The sequence below is a fragment of the Hypanus sabinus genome, chromosome 1 (genome assembly GCF_030144855.1).
Source record: "Hypanus sabinus isolate sHypSab1 chromosome 1, sHypSab1.hap1, whole genome shotgun sequence".
In the NCBI taxonomy this organism is placed as follows: Eukaryota; Metazoa; Chordata; class Chondrichthyes; order Myliobatiformes; family Dasyatidae; genus Hypanus; species Hypanus sabinus.
The window spans coordinates 205,631,786-205,656,976 of NC_082706.1; the positions used below are offsets into that span (position 1 = coordinate 205,631,786).

General features: G+C 43.1%; 1 protein-coding gene across 1 annotated transcript in view; it reads right to left on the reverse strand.

Moving 5' to 3' along the window:
- The window catches only part of pou6f2 (POU class 6 homeobox 2), a 632,671-nt gene that overhangs the window by 203,189 nt on the left and 404,291 nt on the right, over window positions 1-25,191 (reverse strand). The window contains exon 5 of the mRNA XM_059984603.1: window positions 3,646-3,833. Within this exon, the coding sequence (XP_059840586.1) occupies window positions 3,646-3,833 (188 nt within the window). The remainder of the gene's footprint in view (window positions 1-3,645; window positions 3,834-25,191) is intronic.

The following is a 25,191-nucleotide window of genomic DNA, read 5'->3' on the forward strand; positions in this document are numbered from 1 at the left end:
CACTACCTCACTATTTTGCTCTCTTTTTGCACAACTTCTATATATTCTCATTGTAGTAATTGTTTTGTATTGCACTGTACTGCTACTGCAAAACAATCAATTTCACAATATTAGTGATGTTAAACCTGATTCGGATCGTGAACTCTCTAATTGTCCCAGTATTAGTAGCCTTCTGCAAAGTCTACTAATATTTACGTAAAAAGTACTTCATGATTTTACTTCCGAATAACTAGGCTACAACTTTATATAACTTCACATCCTAAAGAAAGAAAGTAATGTAGCTTCTGGTGTCATGATGACTGAAGTCAGTAGCACAAGATGTTCAGTAAAGGTCTCTAGAGTTTCTGGAAATCCTTTCCCAAGGCAATAATCACACATTGGCTTGTCTTGTTGTCTACAAGCTTTCAGTACCTCTTATTAAATAAGCACTTTGAAACCAGATCATTGGGTGTAGTAACTTTTGTTCCTTGAAAGAGACAACAGGTCTGAAAAATCAAGCAGTCGAGGCAGCTCTGAAGCTTTTGGAAGTATCTATCTACAGCTCCCTGTCACAATCTGTGGTCTAGCGGCATGATATAAAGGGGATAAGTATGGCGGGTTCTCTTTCATTCAACCGACATGCTACATGGAAAAAACCATGAATATACTGATCCACAAAACTCTTTAGTTATGCCCTTTCTTTTTTGATACTTCAAGTCCAGTATTTGTTCTCACATAAAAATTTTGCACGTGGCCTCTGAGCACAAAGCCTGTTTTTGTACCAAACTTGACGCTTCAGTAAACTAGCTGCCATGTGAAAATGCCTGACAACTTGACACAAAGTTGCTGTTACCTGATTTACATAAAATATTGTGGTTAAAGGGCAATGAGTTGGGAGTTCCAGCTTTACAAAATCACACAACCAGACTTCGAGTGTCGTATTCAGTTGTGGTCACCTCATTATAGGAAGGCTGTGGAAGCTTTAGAGAGGGTGTGAGAGGGGTTTAAAGGTGACTTACCAGGATGATGCCTGGATTAGAGAGCATGGTTTATGAGGATAGGTTGAGTGAGCTGGTCCTTGTATCATTGGAGTGGAGGATTAGAGGTGATTTGATTAGGGTGTACAAGATGATAAGTGGCATAGATCGAGTGGATAACCTGATGGGGCAACATTTTATTGACTTATGTTTTGTTTGTGATTTATCAAACCTCGTCACCCCGGCAACTCCACAACCCGATTAACCCCTAAACCAATTGGACCATGGTCGGAAACCGGAGCATCTGGGGAAAATCCACACATTCCATGGGGAAGATGTACAGAGACTCCTTACAGAACTGCATCGAAACTGAACTCCAAACTCAGGAAAGCCTTAAGCTGTAATAGCGTTGCACTAACTGCTATGATGCCATTACCCCTTTTAAGGTAAATGGAAGAAAGTAATGTCAGAAGTGAACGTTTTACACAGAGAGTTGGCTGGTGTGGGGGGGATATGGAATGCCCTGCCAGGTGTGGCAGTAGAGGCAGATACATTAGGCACATTTAAGAAACTTTTATGCACCTGGATGATAGTAAAATAGAGGGCTATGTAGGAGGTGTTACGTCCGTAGCCCCCTCCTTTGTGAGAATCGCCAGATCACTGTTGGGTTGAGTCAAACGGGGGGCCCAAGACAGGAGGGGGAGATGTGCAGGATGTCACATTTCTCCCCCCCCATAGCAATGTAAAGCTACGGGACATGGCCATTGTCTCTTGGAGATAGATTTGTGGATTGAGATGCTATGCTACGTGAATGCCCTCAGGCAAAGTGGGCTGGTTGAGGGAGAGATTGCATCACCCCCAACCTGATTGACATTTACGACCCTGCGAGTCAGAATAAAAGAGGGGCTGTAGGAACAACCCCTCAGACGCACCAGAAGAAACGTTAAGCGACCACGTAACAGCAGACGGTCATCGGAAACCAAGCCACGTGCGTTCAATTCCGTGGCTGGAATTGGTGGCTGAAACCACGGAGAACAGCTCTTTAGCTAACAACGGGGAAACCCGCTCCCCTGACTCAACGGATTGGCACCATAAAAGACTTGTGCAAGTTTAAACTGCATCACTTTTAAACCCAACAATGCTGCAGCTTGAACGAACTGATAGTGACTTATCTTTCCATTGGACAATACAGTAACCCCTAGACAACGATAGAGTTATTTCTTATCGGTTATTATGATACCCGCACTTAGATTTAGTATTGACGATGTATATTATCTGTATGTTTGCATTAATCTTCTTTTTGTGCCCTTTATCAATAAATACTTTTAAAAATAATACCATCAGACTTCAACGGACCTCTCTATCTTGGCTGGTAAGTGATCCAGTTACGGGAATTTCGTAACACAGGGAAGGGAAGGGTTTGGTTTATCTTGGTTGGCCAAAGATCCTGTACTGTGATGTAATATTTTATGTTTTATCATGGAGACAGTGGCTTTATTTCAGATTTATTTAATGAACTGAATGTAAATTTCACAACTGCAGTGTTAGGACTCAAATTGAAATATCCAGATCAATAGTTCACACCCCTGGATATCAGTCTAGTGAGTTAACAGCTGCATTGCTGTTATTGCTTTTCAAGAGCATCTAGAAATGAGCAATAAATATGTCAGTGTCCCATAGACTAATTTTTAAGTGTTCAAAATATGACTTAATAAATGCAGGATGTAAGTAGGAGTCCTTCAGGGAGGAGGCTACATAGCATCCATGCCAGGACAACCAGACTCAAAAACAATTACTTTCCCCAAGTTGTAAGGCTGATCAACACCTCCACCCACTAACCCACTCCTCCACACCCCCAACCACCACAACTTTATCACATCCTGTCAGAGTCTCTTATGTACAGACACTCCTGTACCTAGCGTCACTTAATGGACATACATACAATCAATCTATGTGTATAAGCTAACTTATGTATTTATATTTACTATGTGTGTTTTTATATTATTATTATTATCTTTACCATAAAATGTTTTTTTTGTGCTGCATTGGATCCAGATTTACAAATATTTCATCCTCCTCGGCATGCTGGAAGTGACATTAAACAATCTTGAATCTTGAAATGGACACAGTCTTCCTTGAGCTGACAACAGACGAGCTGAGAATCTGAAGTGATTCTGATCCATTTGAAATGAAGGTTAAATCCAAACACACCGTGGAGCCTATTTCAAGCTCATCACTTTAGCTCTGCCCATCCGGCCGATCAGGGTCATCACCTCCCACTCTCAAAGTTCAAAGTGAGTGTATTATCAAAGTAAGTATACCATACACAACCTTGAGATACGTTTTCTTACAGGCACCCACAGGAAAATAAAGAAATCCAAGAAAAACCACACGTAACAAAGGCAGAGTCCCTGAATGTGAGTCTACAGGCTAAGGAGTCATCCCAGTGCTGAGGCCAATGAAGTCATCCACGCCAATGGCTGTAGGACAACAACTGGTGGTGCAAGACCCAAGACTCCTGCACCTCCCGCCCGATGTTAGTAGTGAGAAAAGAGGGAAATAGATCAAACAGAGGCCCGACGGGACAGGTTCAGGTGAGGGAGTCTTGGCTGGTTACCCTTTCCACTGAATTCAATTGCAACCCAGAACACAGGCATGATTCTCAGCCATCGAGATTAAACTGCCATACCTGAAGGGGATTGGGTGGAGTCAGTGGTGAGTGGAGGCCTTGCCCTGGCGACTGGCTTTGTTTTTGAGGGGGAGATGCCTGCTGGCCAGGCAGCTGGTGGTTCGGTTGTTGTTGCTGCTGCCCCTGTTGTTGCTGTAGCTGCTGGAGATGTTGGAGTTGCTGTATTTGAGAATTCAAGGATGAGGTAGCTGTGGTAAATAAACACAAAAATATCACATTGAGTACACATACAGTAGGCTTAAGACATCATAAAGAACTTAATTTTAGTCAACTCTATTTATGTTCTTTTGGTTTGACTCATTCTCTTGAAAAGACAAGAGATTGGAAATCTTGAGCAACTCACACAAAATGCTGGAGGAACCTGAGAGTGGCATGGTAGTGTAATGCTTAGCACCACCGTTTACAGTACAGGTGACCCAGGTTCAAATCCAGCCACCGTCTGTAAGGAGTTTATGTGTTCTCCCTCGGACCGCATTGGTTTCCTCCCATATTTGGTAGGTTAAGTGATCATTACAAATTGTTCTATGATTAGGCTAGGATTACACTGGGGGATTGCTGGGTGGTGTGGCTGATTCCATGCTGTATTTCACTAAGTAAATAAACTCGTCAGGTCAGGCAGTGTCTATGGAGGGGAAAAGCAGTCAAAGTTTTGGACCGAGACCCTTCGTTAGAACTCTTGCAAAGATGCCTCTATTTGCTGTAAAGCTAGTTCAGTGACAATGCTGAACACAATGAACATGGCGTGGATAACTTCACTCACCTCAAAGCAGAACCGACTCCATAAACTATAGACCCAAGGACTCTACACCTCATTTTCTCAGTATTATTTATTTACTTTTTTATTATTTCGACAATTTGCATTCTTGAACTTATTGGTTGCTTTTCTGTCTTTGTTTATGTATAGTTTGGCATAAATTCTACTGTAATTCTTTGTTCTACTGTAAGTGCAAGGAAATGAATCTTGGGGATGTATATGGTGACATATATGTACTTTGATAATAAATTTACTTTGAACTTTGAACACTTTGTTCTCCCAGCAGTTCACCAATGTTTCCATCGAAATGTCATCATAATGCAGTGGAGTTCCAATATTGTCAGAAGCAGTAAATTACAGGCTGATTTTACCATCTCTTTCTCGGAAGCACAGGAGCCAATTTTAGTGCACTAGACTGTGATAAGCCAACTTTGGATAAATCTCATATCTTGTGGTCTGGAAATCAATTGTGAGATGGAAAAAAATGGTCTAATATTCCAAAGAAGGACAGATATAGTATATATGTAATAAAAAGAAATATACTGATAAAAGAGCGGTCAAATATACAAGAGGGCTACGCCAATATGACTCTGATAAAGGATGTTGTTTTTGAAAATAAGACTTTGCAAGCTATCGCCATAAAGTTTTAATAATACTTTATTCCTTGGAACGTAGAGAATTGAGGGGAGATTTGATAGAGTTACACAGAATTATGAAGAGTTTCGATAGGGTAAATGCAAGCAGGCTTTTTCCACTGAGGTTGGGTGAAAGGTGAAATGTTTAAGGGGAACTTGAGGGGAAAGGTCTTCACCCAGAGGGTCGTGAGAGTGTGGAACGAGTTGTCAGCCTGCTCTCAATACTCTAAATGAGGCCTCGCCAGTGATTTATAAAGTTGCAACAACATATCCTCCCTTACGTTCTCATCCTCTAGAAATGAATGCTAACATTGCATTTGCCTTCCTCACCACTGACTCAACCTGCAAATTAACCCTTAGGGAATCCTGCACAAGGACTCTTAAGTCCCCTTGCACCTCAGTTTTTTTGTACTTTTTCTCCATTTAGAATATAGTCAACCATTTCATTTGTTGGACCATAAGACCATAAAACCACAGGATCATTATTGGGCCATTCAGCCCATTGAGTCTGCTCCACCATTCCATCATGGCTGATCCCACTCAATCCCATACATGTACCTTCTCATCATTTCCTTTGATGCCCTGACCAAACAGGGAACTATCAACATGCTTTAACTATACCCGTGGACTTGGCCTCCACCGCAGTCTGTGGCAGAGCATTCCACAGATTCACTGCTCTCTGGCTAAAAAAAATTCCTCCTTACCTCTGTTCTAAATGGTCGCCTCTCAGTTTTGAGGCTGTGCCCTTTAGTTCTGGATACCCCCGCCTTAAGAAGCATCCTTTTCACATCCACCCTATTTAGTCCTTTCAACATTCAGTAGGTTTCAATGAGATCCCCACGTGTTCTTCGAAATCCCAGTGAGTACAGCCCAAAGCTGCCAAATACTCCTCATATGTTAACCCCATCATCCCTGGAATCATCTTCGTGAACCTCCTCTGGACTCTCTCCAATGACAACACATCCTTTATGAGACCCAAAACCTTTGACAATATTCCAGGTGTGGCCTGACTAGTGTCTTACAAAGTCTCAGCATTATCTCCTTGCTTTTATATTCTATTCCCCTTGTAATAAATACCAATGTTGCACTTGCCTTATTTACAGACTCAACTAGTAAATTAACCTTCTGGGAGTCTTGCACGAGGACTCCTCAGTCCCTCTGCACCTCCGATGTTTGAATTTTCTCCCCATTTAGATAATAGTCTGCACTATTGTTCCTTTTACCAAAATGCAATATCATACATTTCCCAACACTGTATTTCACCTGCCACTTTTTTGCCCATTTTTCCAATTTGTCCAAGTCCTGCTGCAATCGCATTGCTTCCTCAGCACTACCTACCCCTCCACCTATCTTCATATCATCCTCAAACTTTGTCACAAAGCCATCGATTTCATTATCCAAATCATTGACAAACAATGTGAAAAGTAGCGATCTCAATACTGATCCCTGTGGAACACCACTAGTCACTGGCGGCCAACCAGAAAAGGCCCCTTTTTCCCTCTTTCGCAGTCTCCTGCCTGTCAGCCATTCCTCTATCCACGCCAGTATCTTTCTTGTAACACCATAGGATTTTACCTTGTTAAGCAGCCTCATTTGTGGCACCTTATCAAATGCCTTCTGAAAATCCAAGCAACTGACATCCACTGCCTCTCCTTTGTCCACCCTGCTTGTTACTTCTTCAAAGATTTGTCAGATTTGTCAGGCAAGACTTTCCTTTGCAGAAACCATGCCTACTTAGACTTATTTTATCATTAGTCTCCAAGTACCCTGAAACCTCATCCTTAATAATAGACTCTAACACTTTCCCAACCACTGACATTAGGCTAACTGACCTGTAATGTCCTTTCTAACTGACCTGTAGTTTAATTTCTTTTACCTTCCTCCCTTATGAAAGAGTGGAGTGACATTTGCAATCTTCCAGTCCTCCGGGACCATGTCAGAATCAAGTGATTCTTGAAAGATCATGACCAATGCATCATTATCTCTTTAGCAAACTCTCTCAGGACTTTGGGATGTAGTCTGTCTGGGTCAGGTGACTTACCCACCTTACGACCTTTCAGTTTGCTTGGCACTTTTTCCTTTGTAATAGCAATTGCACTCACTCCTAGCTTTTTTAGTTTCCTTTTGTTGGATTTTAAAAGCTTCCTAATCATCTGGCTTCCCATTTCCTTTTGCTACCTTATATGCCCTTTCCTTGGCTTTTACTTCCCTTGTCAGCCACGGTTGCCTACCCCTGCCATTTGAGAACTACTTCTTCTGTGGGACAAATCTATCATCCACTTTGTGAACTATTCCCAGAAATTTCCACCACCACTGTTCTGTTGTCATCCCCGCCTGTATCCTCCTCCAATCCACCGGGGCAAGCTCCTCTCTCATGCCTCTGTAGTTCCCTTTATTCCATTGTGATACTGATTCATGTGACTTACGCTTCTCCCTCTCAAATTGCAGTATGAATTGAATCATATTATGATCACTGTCTCCTAAGGGTTCCTTTACATTAAGCTCCCTAATAAGATCTGCGTTATTACACAACACCCAGTCTAAGATAGCCTTTCCCCGAGTCGGCTCAAGCACAAGCTGCTCTAAAAAGCCACCTAGTAGGCATTCAACAAATTCCCTCTCTTGTGATTCAACACCAAACTGATTTCCCCAATTCCCCTGTATATTGAAGTCCCCCATTACAACTGGGACATTACTGTTATTTCATGTCTTTCCCAGCTCCCTTTGCAATCTCAGCATCCTGGCTACTATTTGGAGGCTGATATATGATTCCCGTAATGTTTTTTTTAATCCTTGCAAGTTCTTAACCGCATCCACAAAGATTCAACATTCTCTGACCCCTTTCTAAAAATGTAATTCCATTTCTTACCAACAGAGCCACACCACCGCCAATGCCTTTCTGCCTGTTCCTTTGAAACAAATATATCCTTTGATGTTAAGCTCCCAACTATGGCCTTCTTTCAGCCATGACTTAGTGATGCCCACAATGTCGTACCGACCAATCTCTAAATGCACCTGAGTTTGTCCACCTTATTCCTAATGCTATACACATTTAAACACAGCACCTTCAGTCCTGCATTCTTCACCTTTTCGAACTTTGCCTCTGTGGTCCAATTTAACGCTTTGCTCTGTCTGCATTTGTACCCAATCATTGGATTGTCCTTCCTTACATTAACGTTACTACTTGTAAACCTCATTTACTTGTAAACATCATCTACTTGTAAACCTGCTGGCTGATTCTCAGCTCTATCTCCCTGCCATATTAGTTTAAACCACTCCCAACAGCTCTAGCAAACCTGCCCGCAAAAATATTGGTCCCCCTCAGATTCAAGTGCAACCTGTCCCTTTTTTTACAGGTCCCACCTGCCCCAGAAGGGGTCTCAATTATCCAGAAACCTGAATTCTTGTCCCATGCTCCAATTCTTTAGCTACACATTCATCTGCTACCTCACTCTATTCCTATCCTCACTGTTGCGTGGCACAGGCAGATATTCTGAGATTAATACACTAGAGGTCCTGTTTCTCAGCATCCTTTCTAACCCACTGTATTCTTTTTTCAGGACCTCCTCCCTTTTTCTATCTATATTGTTGGTACCAATATGAATCATGACTTCTGGCTGTTCACCCTCCCATTTCAGGATATTGCGGACGCATTCAGAAACATCACAGATCCTGGCACCTGGGAGGCAAATTTCCATCTGTGTTGTTTTTTGCATCCACAGAATCGCCCATCTGTACCCCTAACTATAGAGTCCCCTATTACTTCTGCTGCGCTCTTCGGTTTCCTACCCTTTTGAACCATGGGCTCAGCTTGTTAAGCAGCCTCATGAGTGACACCTTGTCAAAGGCCTTCTGAAAATCCAAGTACACAACATCAACCAATTCTCTTTTGAATCAACAATTCAAAGAATTCCAACAGATTTGTCAGGCAAGATTTTCCTTTGAGGAAACCATGCTGACTATGGCCAATCACGTGCCCCCAAGTACCCTGAGACCTCATCCTTAATAATAGACTCCAATGTCTTCTCAACCACTAAAGTCAGACTAACTGGCCTATAGTTTCCTTTCTTCTGCCTCTCTCCCTTCTTGAAGAGTGGCGTGACATTTGCAATTTTCCAGTCTTCCGGAACCATTCCAGAATCTAGTGATTCTTGAAAGATCATTACTAATGCTGTCACATTAGCCATCTTTCAGTCTCTTCAGCCATCTTTTTCAGAACCCTGGGGTGTACACAATCAGGTGCAGGTGACTTACCTACTGTCAGACCTTTCAGATTTTCCAAGAGCCTTCTCTGTATTTATGGTAGCTTCACACACTTCATGCCCCTGACACCTGGAACTTCCACCGTACTGCTAGTGTCCTCCACAGTGAAGCCTGATTCAAAATATTTATTCAGTTCATCCACTATTTCATTGTCCCCCATTACTACCTCTCCAGCATCGTTTTCCAGTGGTCTGATATCTCTATCTCAGAAGGCATCCGACAGAAAACCATTAAGTATGTTCAAGATGTTTTAAGCTATAGTTCTTAGGGTAACAGGATTCCATAAGATGAGTTTTATTTGCTACATACACACAGAAATGTACAGACAAATGTGCCATTGGCATCAAATCAAATCAGTGAAGATGTGCTGGGCAGCTTGCCAGCGTCACTATACTTCCAACACCAATGTAGCATGACCGACACATGCTAAGGATGTTCTGGGGGCAGCCCACAAGTGTTGCCACACATTCCGGTGCCAACGTAACATACCCACAATGCTCAGCAGAACAAAACAAGCAACGAAACATGTCTTGCTTCTCCCTCCCACCCACGCACAGACGCAGTCCTCCAATGCCAGGACTGCCCATCTCTGGTCTCCAGCCTCCAGTGGAGACACTGGGTTCAACTTTCCCAGTGAACTCGCAGACTCAGAATCCCAACCTGTTTCTGTGCAATACTGCTCTATGACTCTATGATTGACCAACTCTCCAAATGTGAATTAGTAATTGACTTTTTTTTGGTGTTTGTTGAGGCTCTGCAAGTGTCCAGTACTTTACAAAGTTCTCTTAAGTTGTAGTGGTGGGAATTGATGTAAAATGTACTGGTTCAAACCACCAGCATTAGGAATTTGCTGGGGTGTTGGTCAGAACATGACATTCAGCAAAAAAAAAACAACATTCAACTATGATAAAGAATAAAGAATTACACAAAAATAAATTAGAGGTTAAAGTACAGATATGGAATTAAATGTTATAAATACCACCATGTATTTACAATGTATACAACAATATAAAAAACAATTTGAAATGTTTTTCAGTGCAGTGACTGACATAGAGAGAGGGGGTGGCTGGGGAGTAACCAGAATGAAGAATCAGACTTGGGGGAAGCAAATTTTAAAATGGCGTGGTTTTAGTTTTAATAGCCCTGTTGCACTTTCCAGAAGGGAGTGTAACGTGCTGTAAGCTTTCACTGCTAATATAATGGCCTCTCTGTAGTGTTTCACTGCTAAGGCTAAGGTAACGGTTTCTCTGTTGCAGCAATGTTTGGGTTATGACTAGAGATAACGGGGCATGTTAGCCAATGAGTGGGATGCTGTTCTTGTGTGTCTGGGAGCAGGGATTTTGCAGTTTTTTGTTGGGGAGAGATGAAGAGAGAGGATGCGAATGGAGAGTGTTGGTAGACCACTGGACGAAGTGGACTGAGGAGTGAGGGTCCGAGGGCCAGCTATGCTCGGAGGAGGATGGCAGGAACAAATGGACGACACTGTGAACTCCAACATTTGCGCATTAGACTGTTTCATGAGAATGGGTCCTTTTCTTTTTTTGTTTCTTTACTAACCATATAGTGAAATTAAGAATTATAAAGCTCAATCGTTTGATCACATATTGTGTACAGTTTGTTATTTTGTGGTAGATATTTGCACTCTGGATGAATTGTTAATTCATCTGCTAAGTACTGTTAAAGTTGTGATTGTGGGCGGAGGTTTGATAAAATGGTGGGCACAGCTCTCGTTTTGATGCAGACCAGCTCTGACATTGCGGTAGCTGGGGGGGGGGGGCGGGGGGGGGCGGAAATGTCAAAGACAGGGTTCTCTTGTTTCTGAGGAGTGAGGGGAAGGAGTGGTCAGATTTGGAATGTCTAATTAGTCCCCATCTCCCAGTGAAGAGTGAGAATTCTGAGTTAGTATCCGTCCTTACCTCTCTAGCGAATAAATGGAAAAATGCCCAGGTTCAAAGTCTCAGCTATGGTAGGTTCCATCTAGTCTCTGGAATTATGCCCACCCCTAAAGGGGAGGAGGAGTATGAGGCTTGGGCAGAGTGGACCTGTCAGTTGTTTGATGGTTGACAGTGCTCTGATGATGTAAAGTGACAAGAGAATGTTTGAATGGGCGGGCTGCTGACATTGTGACAGCCGTCAGGTTACGGTGTCCTGTAGCGATGGCTGTCATTTACATGTAGACACTGGACAATGCTTCTGGCCTGACAGGACGCCTAATGGAGCTCATGGTGGGGTTTCGGAACATGCGTCTGCTTTCTGCTTTTATTTTTCGGCTAGAGAGGCAGCTAAAGTGCTTGCGGCGCAGAGGGATCAGTCAGGCAGCTGAGGCGGATCAGTCAAGAATGGACCAAATAGCCAGGGGTGCCCAGTCCCAGGACCTGACTGCTTGGGGTCTCTGACAGTCTCATAAGATGCACCCCCCCTCCATCTTTTGTTGAGCTGATCAGAGAGGTAGGGAAGAGGAGAAAGTGGTGGAGGTGAGGGAGGGCTCCACCAGCAGGTAGTGAACCTCGGTAGTGATTCTCTGCAGTGAAGTGGCCACGGATAGCCTGCCCTGGAGAGCGGTAGAGGAGATTGTGGCAGAGTTGAGAACGGAGATGCTTTGAGCTTCTTTTGAGGAAATGTGTAGCTGCATTAGACTGGATACCGAATTTAGACGAGGGACTCTGTGGTTCACCCAGTCGAAGCCAATGGTGGTATGGCCTGGGGAAGTAGTGAGAGTGATGGGGACTCCCAAATTTCCTGGAGTGCCTGAGGGTGAGGCCCTCTTAGTGGGCGCTCTGGAAGACCATGAGTGGTAGTCAGTATTTCCTGCTGGGGTACTGGTGAGGCCTGAATTGCAGAAGCCCTCGGTGGTACAGGCGAGCAGGATGGCAGTGATTGTCAGGAACGCTACGAAGAGGGAGGTCACCTTCAAGCGGGGGATGCCTCTGGCGCATTTGTTCCCGGTGACAGTAATGCTTAGTGTCCCTGTGAGACAAGCCGGGGAGAAACTATTGGAAAAAGGGGGATAGTTGGCCATTGAGTCATTCAACTTCGGGGACTCCCCAGTTCCTGCGGGTTGGAAGAGGAAGTTGGCAGAGATTTTGAAGCTGGAAGGTGACTTTTCCACTGGCGAGTTTGATGTGGGTTGTTCCAAGAGCATGCACCACACTGTCGGGGTGACTGAGGATACCCCATTCAGAGAAGGGTCGCGGTGACTGGCCCCTGCAGAGGTGGAGGACGTTTGTCAGCATTTGTGTAAGTTGAAGGAAGCTGGGATCATCACCGAGTCCAGAAGCCCCTACACGTCCCCAGTAGTAGTGGCTCGAAAGAAGAATGGGAAGGTATGGGTGTGTGTGGACTATAGGTCTCTGAACAGGCGTAACTGTCCCCGACCAGTATACAGTCTTGAAGATTCAAGACCTGCTGGCCTGTCTGAGTGGTGCGAAGTGGTTCAGTGTGCTGGACTTGAGGAGTGGATATTACCAGATCCCCATGAGTGAGGCCCACAAGAAGAAGACATCATTTAATTGCCCCTGGGATTTTTCAGTTCAGAAGGATTACCTATGGCATATCGGGAGCCCTGCAACCTTCCAGCGTGTCATGGAGAAGGCGGTGGGGGATATGAACTTGCTTGAGGTATTGCTGTATCTGGATGACCTCATAGTGTTTGGATGCACTTTGGAAGAACATGAAGCGAAGCTGCTGAAGGTGCTGGGCTGCCTGAAAGCTGAAGGGTTAAAATGTTCTCTGGACAAGTGCCAGTTCTGAAATGTCTGTTAGCTATGTTGGGCACATAGTCTCACAGCATGGAGTAGTTACAGATCCGGCTAAGATAGAGGCGGTTTCTGCTTGGCTAAGACCCCAGACTGTGAGCGCTCGCTCTGTGCTTGTTCCTTGGGTTCTGTGGTTACTATCAGAGGTTCATGAAAGGCTACGTGAAAGCGAGTCATCCACCATTGAATCAGCTTCAGTGCGGTTACCTTCTCTTGGGGAAGAAAGGGACAAGAGGGTGGAGAGTATCTTCATCTGTTGGAGCCCTTTGGACTGAGGTGGAGAGAGTTGGTAGACCACTGGATGGAGTGGACTGAGCAGCGAGGGTCCGAGGGTCGGTTACACTCAGAGGATGACGATGGGAACAAATGGAGGACTCTATAAGCTCCAATGTATGCACATCAGACTGTTTCATGAGAATGGGCCCTTTTCCTTTTTTTATAACTAAATATTAAATCAAATTAAGAATTATAAAGTTCAATTGTACATTGCGTACTGCTTGTTATTTCATGATACTGATTTTTAACAGGGGACACGTCGTACAGCAACACCCAAACGAGATTTCTTAAGTTTGGCCAGGCTGGGGGGGGGCCTATCATTCCCTGGATTAAGCCGCTAGCTGAACTTCTGGAAAAGGCAGTTTGCAGGGTGGGTAGTGTCCACAATGACCTTTCCTACCCGCTTCTTTGTGTTGGACACATGCAAGTCCTGCAGTGACAGTATACTGCAGCCAGTAACATTTTCTGCTGACCTGACAGTTTGCTGTAGTTTTTGTACACTGTGAGAGGATGCTGAACCAAACCAGACAGTGATGGCTGATGTGAGGGTGCTCTCGATGACGGCAGTGCAGAATTGCACCAGTATGTTCAGGGGAAGATGGAATTTTACCAACAGCTGTAAGAAGTTCACCTTCTGCTGAGCCTTTTTGTTAATTAATTCTCTCACATGAGGTCCTGCAAAATAATGATGGCCAGGAAGCTGAATGTTGAAGCAGTGCTCACTGAGTTGCACATTCTGATAACTTTTTACTGCCTCTGCATAATTACATTTGGCATGATATGTCTGGATAGAATGCAAAACTGTAGTTTTTCACTGTATTTCACTACATCTGACAGTTACAAACCAGTAAGAATTTCACTCCGTGCCAGTCAACTGTGCAAAATTCTCCTCCCCATTATCCATCGCACCATTCAACACAGTTGTCCTCAGAGAATCGTGTCATGCCAGTGCTCTCCATTACAATGATCTTCAAAGGCGATCCCATAGAAAGGCAGCATCCATCATTAAGCACCCCCATTACTCAGGACTTGCCCCTTCTCATTACTATCATCATGGAGAAGCTACAGGAGCTTAAAGACCCACACTCAACACTTTAGAAACAGCTTCTTCCCCTCCACCATTAGATTTCTGAATGGACATTGAACCTATGAACACTACCTCCCTATTTCAGCTCTCTATTTGCACCACTTATTAAATTTAACTTATATACAGTGGATTTGGGTTAATCGGGACAGCTGCTTATTTGGGACAACTCTTGAACAAAAAAATCAAAAAGAAACTGAGATTCCCTTTGTTTATTTGGGACACTATGCCACCTAATTGAGGCAGGAGACTGTTGCTGAGTAGTTTCTAACTAGTGTCACTTGCTTGCAAGTCATGCGACCTTTCAAAACTACACCGCGCTTAGAGCGATCAGTTTTTTAATAGTGTCACTTGCACGTGTTTGTGTCAAAAACAGTGAGTTTTGTTGCTAATTGTTGGTGAAAAATAAGTAGTAAGGCAACTGAGAACTGTTTAGCTCACTGTGGTTTCAAGTATTTAGACTTGCAGATGTCAGAAACAGCTGGCAGCGAAAATAAAATGATTTTACTTCGTCAAAAAGTTAAGAATTTGAAGGTTATCGACAATCATCTTTGTGTTATTATGTGTACATAGTACAACAATATAACAATTACAGCACAGAAACAGGCCATCTTGGCCCTACTAGACGATGCCAACGCTTACACTCACCAAGTCCCACTTACCCGCACTCAGCCCATAACCCTCCATTCCTTTCCTGTCCATATACCTATCCAATTTTACTTTAAATGACAATACTGAACCTGCCTCTACCAATTCTACTGGAAGCTCATTCCATACAGATACCACTCTCTGAGTAAAGAAATTCCCCCTCGTGTTACCCTTAAACTTTTGCCCACATAACTCTCAAATCATGTCCTCTTGTTTGAATCTCCCCTACTCTCAATGGAAAAAGCCTATCCATGTCAACTCGATCTATCCCCCTCATTATTTTAAATACCTCTATCAAGTCCCCACTCAACCTTCTATGCTCCAAAGAATAAAGACCTAACTTGTTCAACCTTTCCCTGTAACTTAGGTGCTGAAACCCAGGTAACATTCTAGTAAATCTTGTCTGTACTCTCTCTATTTTGTTGACATCTTTCCTATAACTCAGTGACCAGAACTGTACACAATACTCCAAATTCGGCCTTACCAATGCCTTGTGCAATTTTAACATTATATCCCAACTCCTATACTCAATGCTCTGATTTATAAAGGCCAGCATACCAAAAGCTTTCTTCACCACCCTTTCCACATGATATTCCACCTTCAGGGAACTATGCACCATTATTCCTAGATCACTCTGTTCTACTGCATTCTTCCATGCCCTACCATTTACCATGTATGCCCTATTTGGATTATTCCTACCAAAATGTAGCACCTCACACTTATCAGCATTAAACTCCATCTGCCATCGTTGAGCCCACTCTTCTAACTGGCCTAAATCTCTGCAAGCTTTGAAAACCTACATCATTATCCACACCACCACCTACCCTAGTATCATCTGCATACTTACTAATCCAATTTACTACCCCATCATCCAGATCATTAATGTATATGACAAACAACATTGGGCCCAATACAGATCCCTGAAAGATCCCTGAAAGTGAAGAACTTTAGTTCCCAATGGGCAATGCAAGAAGTTTACCGAGAACTGGAAGCTATGATGGTGACCTGGTTGTGTGAGCACAGGGTTTAGCAGCAGTTCAGTAATAAAATGTTCAAATGTAAACACACACCAAGTTTGTATTTATTAAGAACAAACAGAACATGATGTTAGAAGACTGTGCAAGGTCTAAACATGGAGAGTAAATGAATACCAAGTAAATGTTGGAAATGGTAGAGTTTGTCATCAAAACGTTGGTTATAATTGATACCTGTACCTGGCTGGAAGCCCAAAAAGAGTTCACGCCTGGTGAAAAGAGTTTTTGTGGTTGCTTCATGAACCAAAGGTGACTCAAAAAAACACTCATGAAAGATTATGCAGATGTCTTTGAGGGCTCGGATGCTTACTTGGTGTACACAAAATTTATATAGATGAGACAGTGACTCCTGTTGTCCGTGCATGCAAGAAAGCTCCATTTCCACTTAGAGACAAACTTAAATAAGAACTGCAGAAAACTGAATAACCAATAGACTGGGTGAGCTTATTGATCATTGTGCAAAAGAAAAATGGAACATTGTGGATATGTCTAGACCCAAGAGATTTCAGTTAATTCATCACAAGAGAGCATTTTAAATGTCATCATGAGAGGCAATTATGCCCCAGCTTGCAGGTGCCAAATGGTTTAGCAAGCTTGACGTGTCCTCTGGGTTTGGGCAGATGAAGCTTGATGAGGCAAATTTGAGATTGCGCACTTTTAATGCATCACAAGAAAGATCATGCTTTCTTTGGCAGCTGTATGGGATTCTGTCCATACCAGACAACTGCCATAAAACCATCCACATTATCTTTAAGGCCCTACGTAGTGTCGAGAACATTATCCTCTGGGGTTCCACCAAGGATGAACGTGATGATGACTGAGAGAAGTGTTTGATGTGATACGGAATGTCAATTTCAAATTAAATAAAGAGAAATGAGAGTTTGGTGTTAAGACATAGGAGATGGCATCTCTGAAGAGGGAGTGAAGCCTGGCCCATGGAAGAAGTCAGCCATTGAAAATATGGAGAGACCCCAAAACAAAGATGAGGTGAGATGCTTCTTGGGGATGGTGACTTACTTTGCTAAGTTCATTTCTCGTCAGTCAGTTAACTGTGTCAGCACCACCTAGGTCGCTCCTTGAGCAGCAAAATTAATATATTTGGTCTCATGAGCAAGAAGAGTGTTCCCAGAAGCTGAAAAAAGCCATAACTGAAGAGCCCATGTTGAAGCTTTATGATCCAGAAAGGTGTGCTGTGATCTTGGCTGATGTCCCTCAGCCCAGTCATGGAGCAGTACTACTGCAACAGCATAATGACACAAATCAATTTGTGGCTTGTACATCAAAGGCTTAATAAGTGTGTAAGTCAACTGTGTACAGATAGAGAAAGAGCTTCTCATCGGCACAAGTGCATGTGAAAAGTTCCATCAGTACACCTATGGAAAAGCTTTTGAAGTGGAGACAGACCATAAACTATTGGTCTTAGTTATGTCCAAACCACTGAATGACTGTACCATGAGGATGCAGCACATTTTGATAAGGCTGCAGGTAAGTTTTGGCATGTCAACAAAAACACTCAGGAGATTCTATGGATGTGCAGTGGAGAGCATTCTGACAGGCTGCATCACAGTCTGGTTGGGGTCGGGGGAAGCTACTTCACAGGACCAAAAGAAGCTGAAGAGGTTCATAAATTTAGTTGGCCCCATCTTGGGTACTAGCCTACAAAGTATCCAGGACATCGTCAAGGAATGGTGTCCATACTTAAGAAGCTCCAGCACTGTTACCATCAGGTAGGAGGTACAGAAGCCTGAAGGCACACACTCAGTGATTCAGGAACAGCTTCTTCCCCTCCGCCATCTGATTCCTAAATGGACATTGAACCCGTGAACACTACGTCACTTTTTAAATATATATTATTTCTATTTTTGCACATTTTTAAATCTGTTCAATATACATATACTGTAATTGATTGATTGACTATTATTCTTTCTTCTTCTTCTTCTATATTATGTATTGCACTGAATTGCTGCTGCTAAGTTAATAAATTCACAACACCTGCTGTTGATAATAAACCTGATTCTGATTCTGAAATCGGATGTGCAGATTATCTACATACTGACAAAATATGTGTTTGCTGCTGATGTACTGTCTCGAGCAATTGACAAGAAAGAAAAGAGTGACCAAGAGGTTAATGCAGATATACAGGCCTATAGAACATAGAACAGTACAGCACATTACAGGCCCTTTGGCCCACAATGCTGTGCCGACCCTCAATCCCTGCCTCACATATAACCCCCACCTTAAATTCCTCCATATACCTGTCTAGTAGTCTCTTAAATTTCACTAGTGTATCTGCCTCCACCACTGACTCAGGCAGTGCATTCCACGCACCAACCACTCTCTGAGTGAAAAACCTTCCTCTAATATCCCCCTTGAACTTCCCTCCCCTTACCTTAAAGCCATGTCCTCTTGTACTGAGCAGTGGTGCCCTGGGGAAGAGGTTCTATTCCTCTGTCTATTCCTCTTAATATCTTGTACACCTCTATCATGTCTCCTCTCATCCTCCTTCTCTCCAAAGAGTAAAGCCCTAGCTCCCTTAATCTCTGATCATAATGCATACTCTCTAAACCAGGCAGCATCCTGGTGAATCTCCTCCGTACCCTTTCCAATGCTTCCACATCCTTCACATACTGAGGCGACTAGAACTGGATACAGTACTCCAAGTGTGGCCAAACTAGAGTTTTATAGAGCTGCATCATTACATTGCATGACATTATATTGACATGATTGTCACTTCCCTTCTACTATCTCCTGATAGAACAGAGCTAATGAGGAAATCAGCAGGGTGAGATGAAACAATGAAAGAACTCGAAGATACAATACGGAAAGAATGGCCAGAATGACCCTCCGATGTGTATTTGGGATGACTGAGTGATGACTATCAGTATTAAAAGATATGGTCTTCAAAGGGGACAGGTTTGAGATTCTGGTGTTGCTACACAAAGAAGTGCTCCAGAAGGTACACACAAAGGGCATCTGGATATGGAAAAACGCAAACATAGAGCTCGTGAAGTGATGTACTGGTCAAAAATGACCCAAGACATCAGCCAGACCATTGCTTCATGTGAAATATGTCTTACCTGCAGACCAAAACAGGAAGCAGAGTCGATTATACTGCACCCTGTCTGATTGTAATAGGATGAGTCATAGTGTTGTAACAGACTACTTTTCTAGTTACTAGAGGTTACAACACTGCAATTATCATCCAGCTTCCTGAAAGCTGTGTTTGTGAGGCAGGGAGTTCCATGTGAAGTGGTATATTTAACTCTTGAGCTGTGAATTTGAGTCCTTTGCCAGTGATTGGGCATTTCGACATATAACTTAAAGCCCACATCCCCCAAAATCTATTGGCCTAGCAGAGAGTTCAGTCAAGGTAGTGAATGGCTTCATGAAGAAAGTGCAAGATGGACGAGAGGATTTCCACAAAACTCTTATTGATTTACAGAAGTGCACCACAGCAAAATGGCCTTTCACCAGTCCAGATGCTGATGGGTCGATGCATACACACTAACCTTCCAGTGCAGGTAAACCTGTTAACACCTAAAGAAGAAGGTCAAAGTGGCTAAAGTGAAAGGGAAAGGAAGCCAGAAACAGTATCATGACAAGACTGCAAAAAGCCTACCAGTCCTGAAGCCTGGAGATCAAGTGCAAATCCGGGATAACCATTCTGGCATATGGTCTATCCAAGGATATGTGTAAAAGGAAGTAGCTTCACATCCCTACCAGATCCAGACAGAGTGAGGGACGCCTCTGAGAAGGAGCTGTGTGGATCACAAACTCCAACTCATACCTGTGATGTCGTAAGGTGTGCGTTGAGAACAGACCCAAATGCAAGACACTCATACTGAAGTACTAGGGACAGGACTAAATGCATCAAGAAAGCAAGGGAAGTGGGGAAGAAACAATGCTGGACAAGACACAGGCCCTGGATGAGGCAAGGATACAGGTTCTGGGCAAGGACTAGACTAGGAAAGCGGGACCTGGACAAGGAACCAGGAACTTGGAACCTGGACAAGGACTCCGAGCCAGAGACTGGACAGGGACCCAGAACCTGGGTCTTGACTTGGGCTCGGACTCCAGATCTAGGTGAGGACAAGACGTGGCAAGGCAACAGGACTGGACGTGGGGGCAGGTCGTGGGACTCCTGGGTTGGATGAGGACATGAATCTCAGACTTGGACTTGGGAGACTGGAACACAAAGCCTTGGTCTTGGGAGACAGGAATGCGAAACACAGAGTCTTGGTCTTGGGAGACAGGAACGCAGAACACTGAGCTGGGACCCCTCCTTGGGAACAGGACGTAGGGCCAGGAGTCATACATAGAAAGCTGTCCACGTCAGGATGGTTCCCAACACAAGGTAGTGGCAAATGGCTGGAGCTACCTAGCGAAGGCATTGACACAGCGACAGTTCCAACTCAACGTAGCGGCAAACGGCCGGACCAACCTAGCGAAGGTGAGGACACAAAGGGACAGTTCCAAACAATGAAAGACAGTTCCTTATCTGGACACAGCAAGGCTCTGGTCTTGCTCTGGTGGTAAAACTTGACGGCGAGAATAGGTGGCGCTCCAGGCGAAAGGAGGCAGGTGAGGCACCAGGTGAAATGTAGCAGGTGAGGCTCCAGGTGAAACGTAGCAGGCAAGGCTCCAGCCAAGGGCTACAAAAAGAAGGGGAAGGGAAGGGAACAGTCCAGCCTCAGAGTAATGGCAAAGATGCCCTGACTTACCCAATGGAGGCAAGGACAGGGAGGGACAGATCCAACTGCAGGAAGGGCAAAGACAGCCTGAAATTAACCCACAGAGGCGAGAACGGGATACTGACGAGATGAACCAGCACCTACACTCGAACCCAGGGGCACTTATATTCCCAGCCCCAAGACGAGCATCAGGTGCCCGTGATTAAGCCCAACCAAAACAAGGGACAGCCGGAAGACCTGGAGTCCAGAGTCCACGGACCGGACCGTGAACCGGAACACAGACTTCACGGACCAGACCATGACATCATCTGACTACACCAAAGAGGCCAGCATATGTAAAAACTGAACACGTTGATCAAAGTTCTCAGACAGACACAAATACTAACAGAGCAAATAGAAGCAAAGATCTGTGGAAACAAATAGCAGGCCTAAAAGGACTATTAAACCACCCCAGAGACAGAATGAAAGTTGTAGAGTGGATAGGGATTGTAGTTGCTCATTACAAGTTGAAATATTGAACAGCTGAAAATACGAAAAATAAAGAAAAAAGACTGGCTATGGAATGTAGATATCTTTGCTAGAAAGGATTATTGTTCTTTGCAGGTTTATGAGGGCATAGTATTGTGTTTGTTTTTCTTTCAAGGGGGAAGATGTGTTATTATTATGTGTACATAATAAGGAAGTTCAGTTCTTAGTGGGCAATGTGTGAGGTGAACTTGCAACCAGAATCTACAATGGTGACCTGGTTGCATGGGCACATGGTTGAGCAGCAGTTCAGTAATAAAATGTTCTAACGTAAACCCACATCATTTTTCTTCATGAAGAACAAACAGAACAATCTTGAATGTTACAATGAAAATGTATCATTTATGCAATGGAGGACAAGATCGTTGAAAACATTACATGAAGGCAGCATCTGCACCCGATGTCTGCTCTGATTTTATTCATTTACAGTCAATCAAAAGAACATGGCAGCGTACAATGGATGCATTCCTTAGCTCAGTGGTTCCCAACCTTTTATATGCCCTACACCCCTAGGAATTGTTTGATTAATGTTCGCAAAAGTAATATCACATTTGAAGATGAAGAAGTCTAATTTCTAATTTTTGAACCACAAATTGAACCACATACAATACTGCGGGTGAACAAATTGAGCTTAAAAAATAAGCTTTTAACTCAAGAGCGTAAAATGCAAATATAAATTGAGCAATTAGATTCTAATTTATTCAGAAAAAATTGTAAACAGTAAAATCAATCCCAATTGTGAACATAAAATTCAATGATTTCTTTGCTCCTGCTTCTCATTCATGATTTTGTCAAAACATGGAACTTTCTTGCTGACTGCAATCCGCAGGTCTGCCTGTGGATTCAGGCAATTCCTAGATTTTGTCTTGATTGACAAAAGAGAACTGAATCCAGATTCACACAAGTACGTTGTTACAAATGGAGTGAGGACACGGAGTGCTTTTCCACCAAGCCTTTGGACCATATCCAGTGCTGCATACCAAAACCCCTCCAAAGTCTTGCTTTCAAATTGCATTTCAAGAGCTCGATTTGTCCGCAAATCAGTAAGATCTTCCTTCAGCTCTTCATCATCTGACATCTTCTCCAAATTGTAGGAATATGTATTCATGATCCCTTCTTCTGAAATCTTCAGGTCTCCAGCAGCAAAATATCCATCATACGATTCTGACAGCATTTCCAAATGATCCACAATTTCTTCATGCACAGTAGGAGCTATGGATCCAGCATCATCAACCATCTCCTCTAGTGAAGGAAAATTTGAGAGACTGCCTCTTTCTATCCTTCAACGCCAAAGACATAACTTTTCTTTGAAGGAATTCAACTTTTCACAAGCCTTCAATATGTTTATCCCTTTTCCTTGAAGAGAAACACTCAGGTCATTCATATGAGTGTCAGCTAAGTAAGCCAGCATTTGGGCAAATTCCTGTGATTTCATTGCCCCAACCAGACCACATTCACCTATTTCCGATGATTACCGGAGATATGAATTCCCATCACACGATTCAAAGTCCTTGGTGCTAACCATGATACCTCCTCAACTAACACAATTCAAAATTATCAACGATTCAAGAAAAAAAACTTTGAAATTCAAAAACTTCTTTAATGCATTGAGACAAATACGAATGAATGACTTTAGCTGCTTATCATCAAAATGTGGCTTTTTAAAATTTATAATTGAATAATTTACCTACTGTCTGCGGGTTTGGTTTTAACACGAAGTTATTATTCGATGGTTGATTTGGGATGTATAAAGATTTTGGCATTATGAGATGATTTTTAACTCTGAGCTGTAACCTTCCAGCTAACATTGATGAGACTCCTCAACTCTGAGGCGTAACTCCCAGGTAACACTGATGAGACTCCTCAACGCTGACTTGGGCAGCGGGAGACTGGAGTGTGCTTGGGACAAACGTTACCTCCTGTCTCCCCCGCGCTCCTCAGTCCTTTACATTATATACGGGGAAGTCAGTGGCAATGAGGGAGGCGATTGATTGGCTGGACAAAGCGGGGATAAGCACGGGATTGGCCGAGTGAATTCAAGTGACGGAGGGAGGCACAGTGCATGTGAGCAGAGGCGACGGGCGAGCTAAGAGGCCCCGAGGGGTGAAATACTTAACGAACTCTCGCGATCGTGAATTTATGAGTGAAACAATATACAATGATGATGCCACACGTTGCATTATAATGATTTTAAAAGCAATACTCTGACAATCAGTTACTTTACTTGTATGCTAATTCTGTTATTCTCTCCCTTTGATTAAATAAACGAGACTACCATCTACGCAACACAACCACCTACTACCACTTCTCACGGCACACTGGCAGCTGTCTGAGTGATGACTTGTGACTCGTCACTCAAGGACACAAGCCACTCTTTGTCATACCCCCTGAAATTCCATCTCGCACCCCCTGGGGGTGGCACCCAAGGTTGGGAACCCCTGCCTTAGCCATAACTATTAGGAACTAATACACAACATTATTTATTTTTATTATATCTATTTATTGAGGTATAATTTGGAATAGGCACTTTGGGCCCTTTGACCCACACCGCCCAGCAATGCCCTAGCAAGCCCTAGTATTGATAGTATTCTGTTTCGTTCTGCATTTCATTTAAATACATAATTTATTAACCAGTTAAATGGTAATTTGTCTTTTTTATGCCTTTTTTTAAACAATTTTCTTAAAACTTGGTTATGGGACAACTAGTTAATTTGGCAAAAATGTACTGGTACCAATGTGTCCCAACTAACCAGAACCCAATGTGTGTAAGTACTGTGCAAAAGTCTTAGGCATGTTAGATTTTTTATATGGTTTCAGATGGTATGACCCTCACAGAGACCTGATATCTGTGATTACCTGGAGAGACAGAAGCAAGCAAGATAGCCAAAGTTTTCACAAAGACCATAGCAAGTTCTCCAAGATGCTTGGAACAACCTACCAGCGGTTTCTTGTTTTATAAAACAGCATGACAGTGTACCTAAGAGAATTGATGCTGTTTCAAAGGCAAAGGGAGGCCACACCAAATAATGATTAATTTAGGTTTTACTGTTTAATTCTCTTTATAGTAAATCTTCTGATATTTAACAACTTTTCATTTGATTATTTTTGAAAGCACCTTTGCTTTACCGAACACTTTACATATGTCTGCCATTTGCAGAGTGCTGTATATACTTCTGACTGTAATTTAATGACAAACAAGGGTGATAATGAGAGAATAACAAAACAAAAAGATTGGATTGTAAATTGCAACTGTCCAAGAAACTGACAGCTGTGCTTATGATCTAAAGTCGTTGAATCCAACAGCCAGCCTGCAAGTTTGTAAGAGCACGCTCCGAAGATGAAATGCGGTTCCTCAGGCTTGCACTGAGCTTCAGTGGACAGAGTTGAAAGCGGGTTTGGAGGCAGAAGATTACAGTGACAGGCAACTGAAAACTCATGCTCGGAGACTGACTGGAGGTGTTCAGTCATACTTCCATCCAGTCGCCCCTGAGTACAGAAGGCAAATTGTATCCAGTGTACTGATCAGAAAAATGCAAAAAAAGATACTGCTTCATTAGGTAGGAGTACTTGGGCAACTGAACAATGTAAGAAGTTTCTCAGAGTGAAGAATTAGAATCAGGATCAGGCTTACTATCACTGACATATAGTATACTTTGTGATTTGTTGTTTTGTGGCTGCAGTACAGTGCAATATCTCCATAGACCCACACACATATTATATATATAGTAAGTCATGCAAAAAGAGAACAAAAAATGATGAACTAGTGGTCATGGGTTCATTCAGAAAACTGATGGTAGTAATGAGAAGAGAGCATGTCCTGGGTGATAATGATGAATGTTGGATTTTGAGGCATCACCTTTGAAGATGTCCTCAATGCTGGG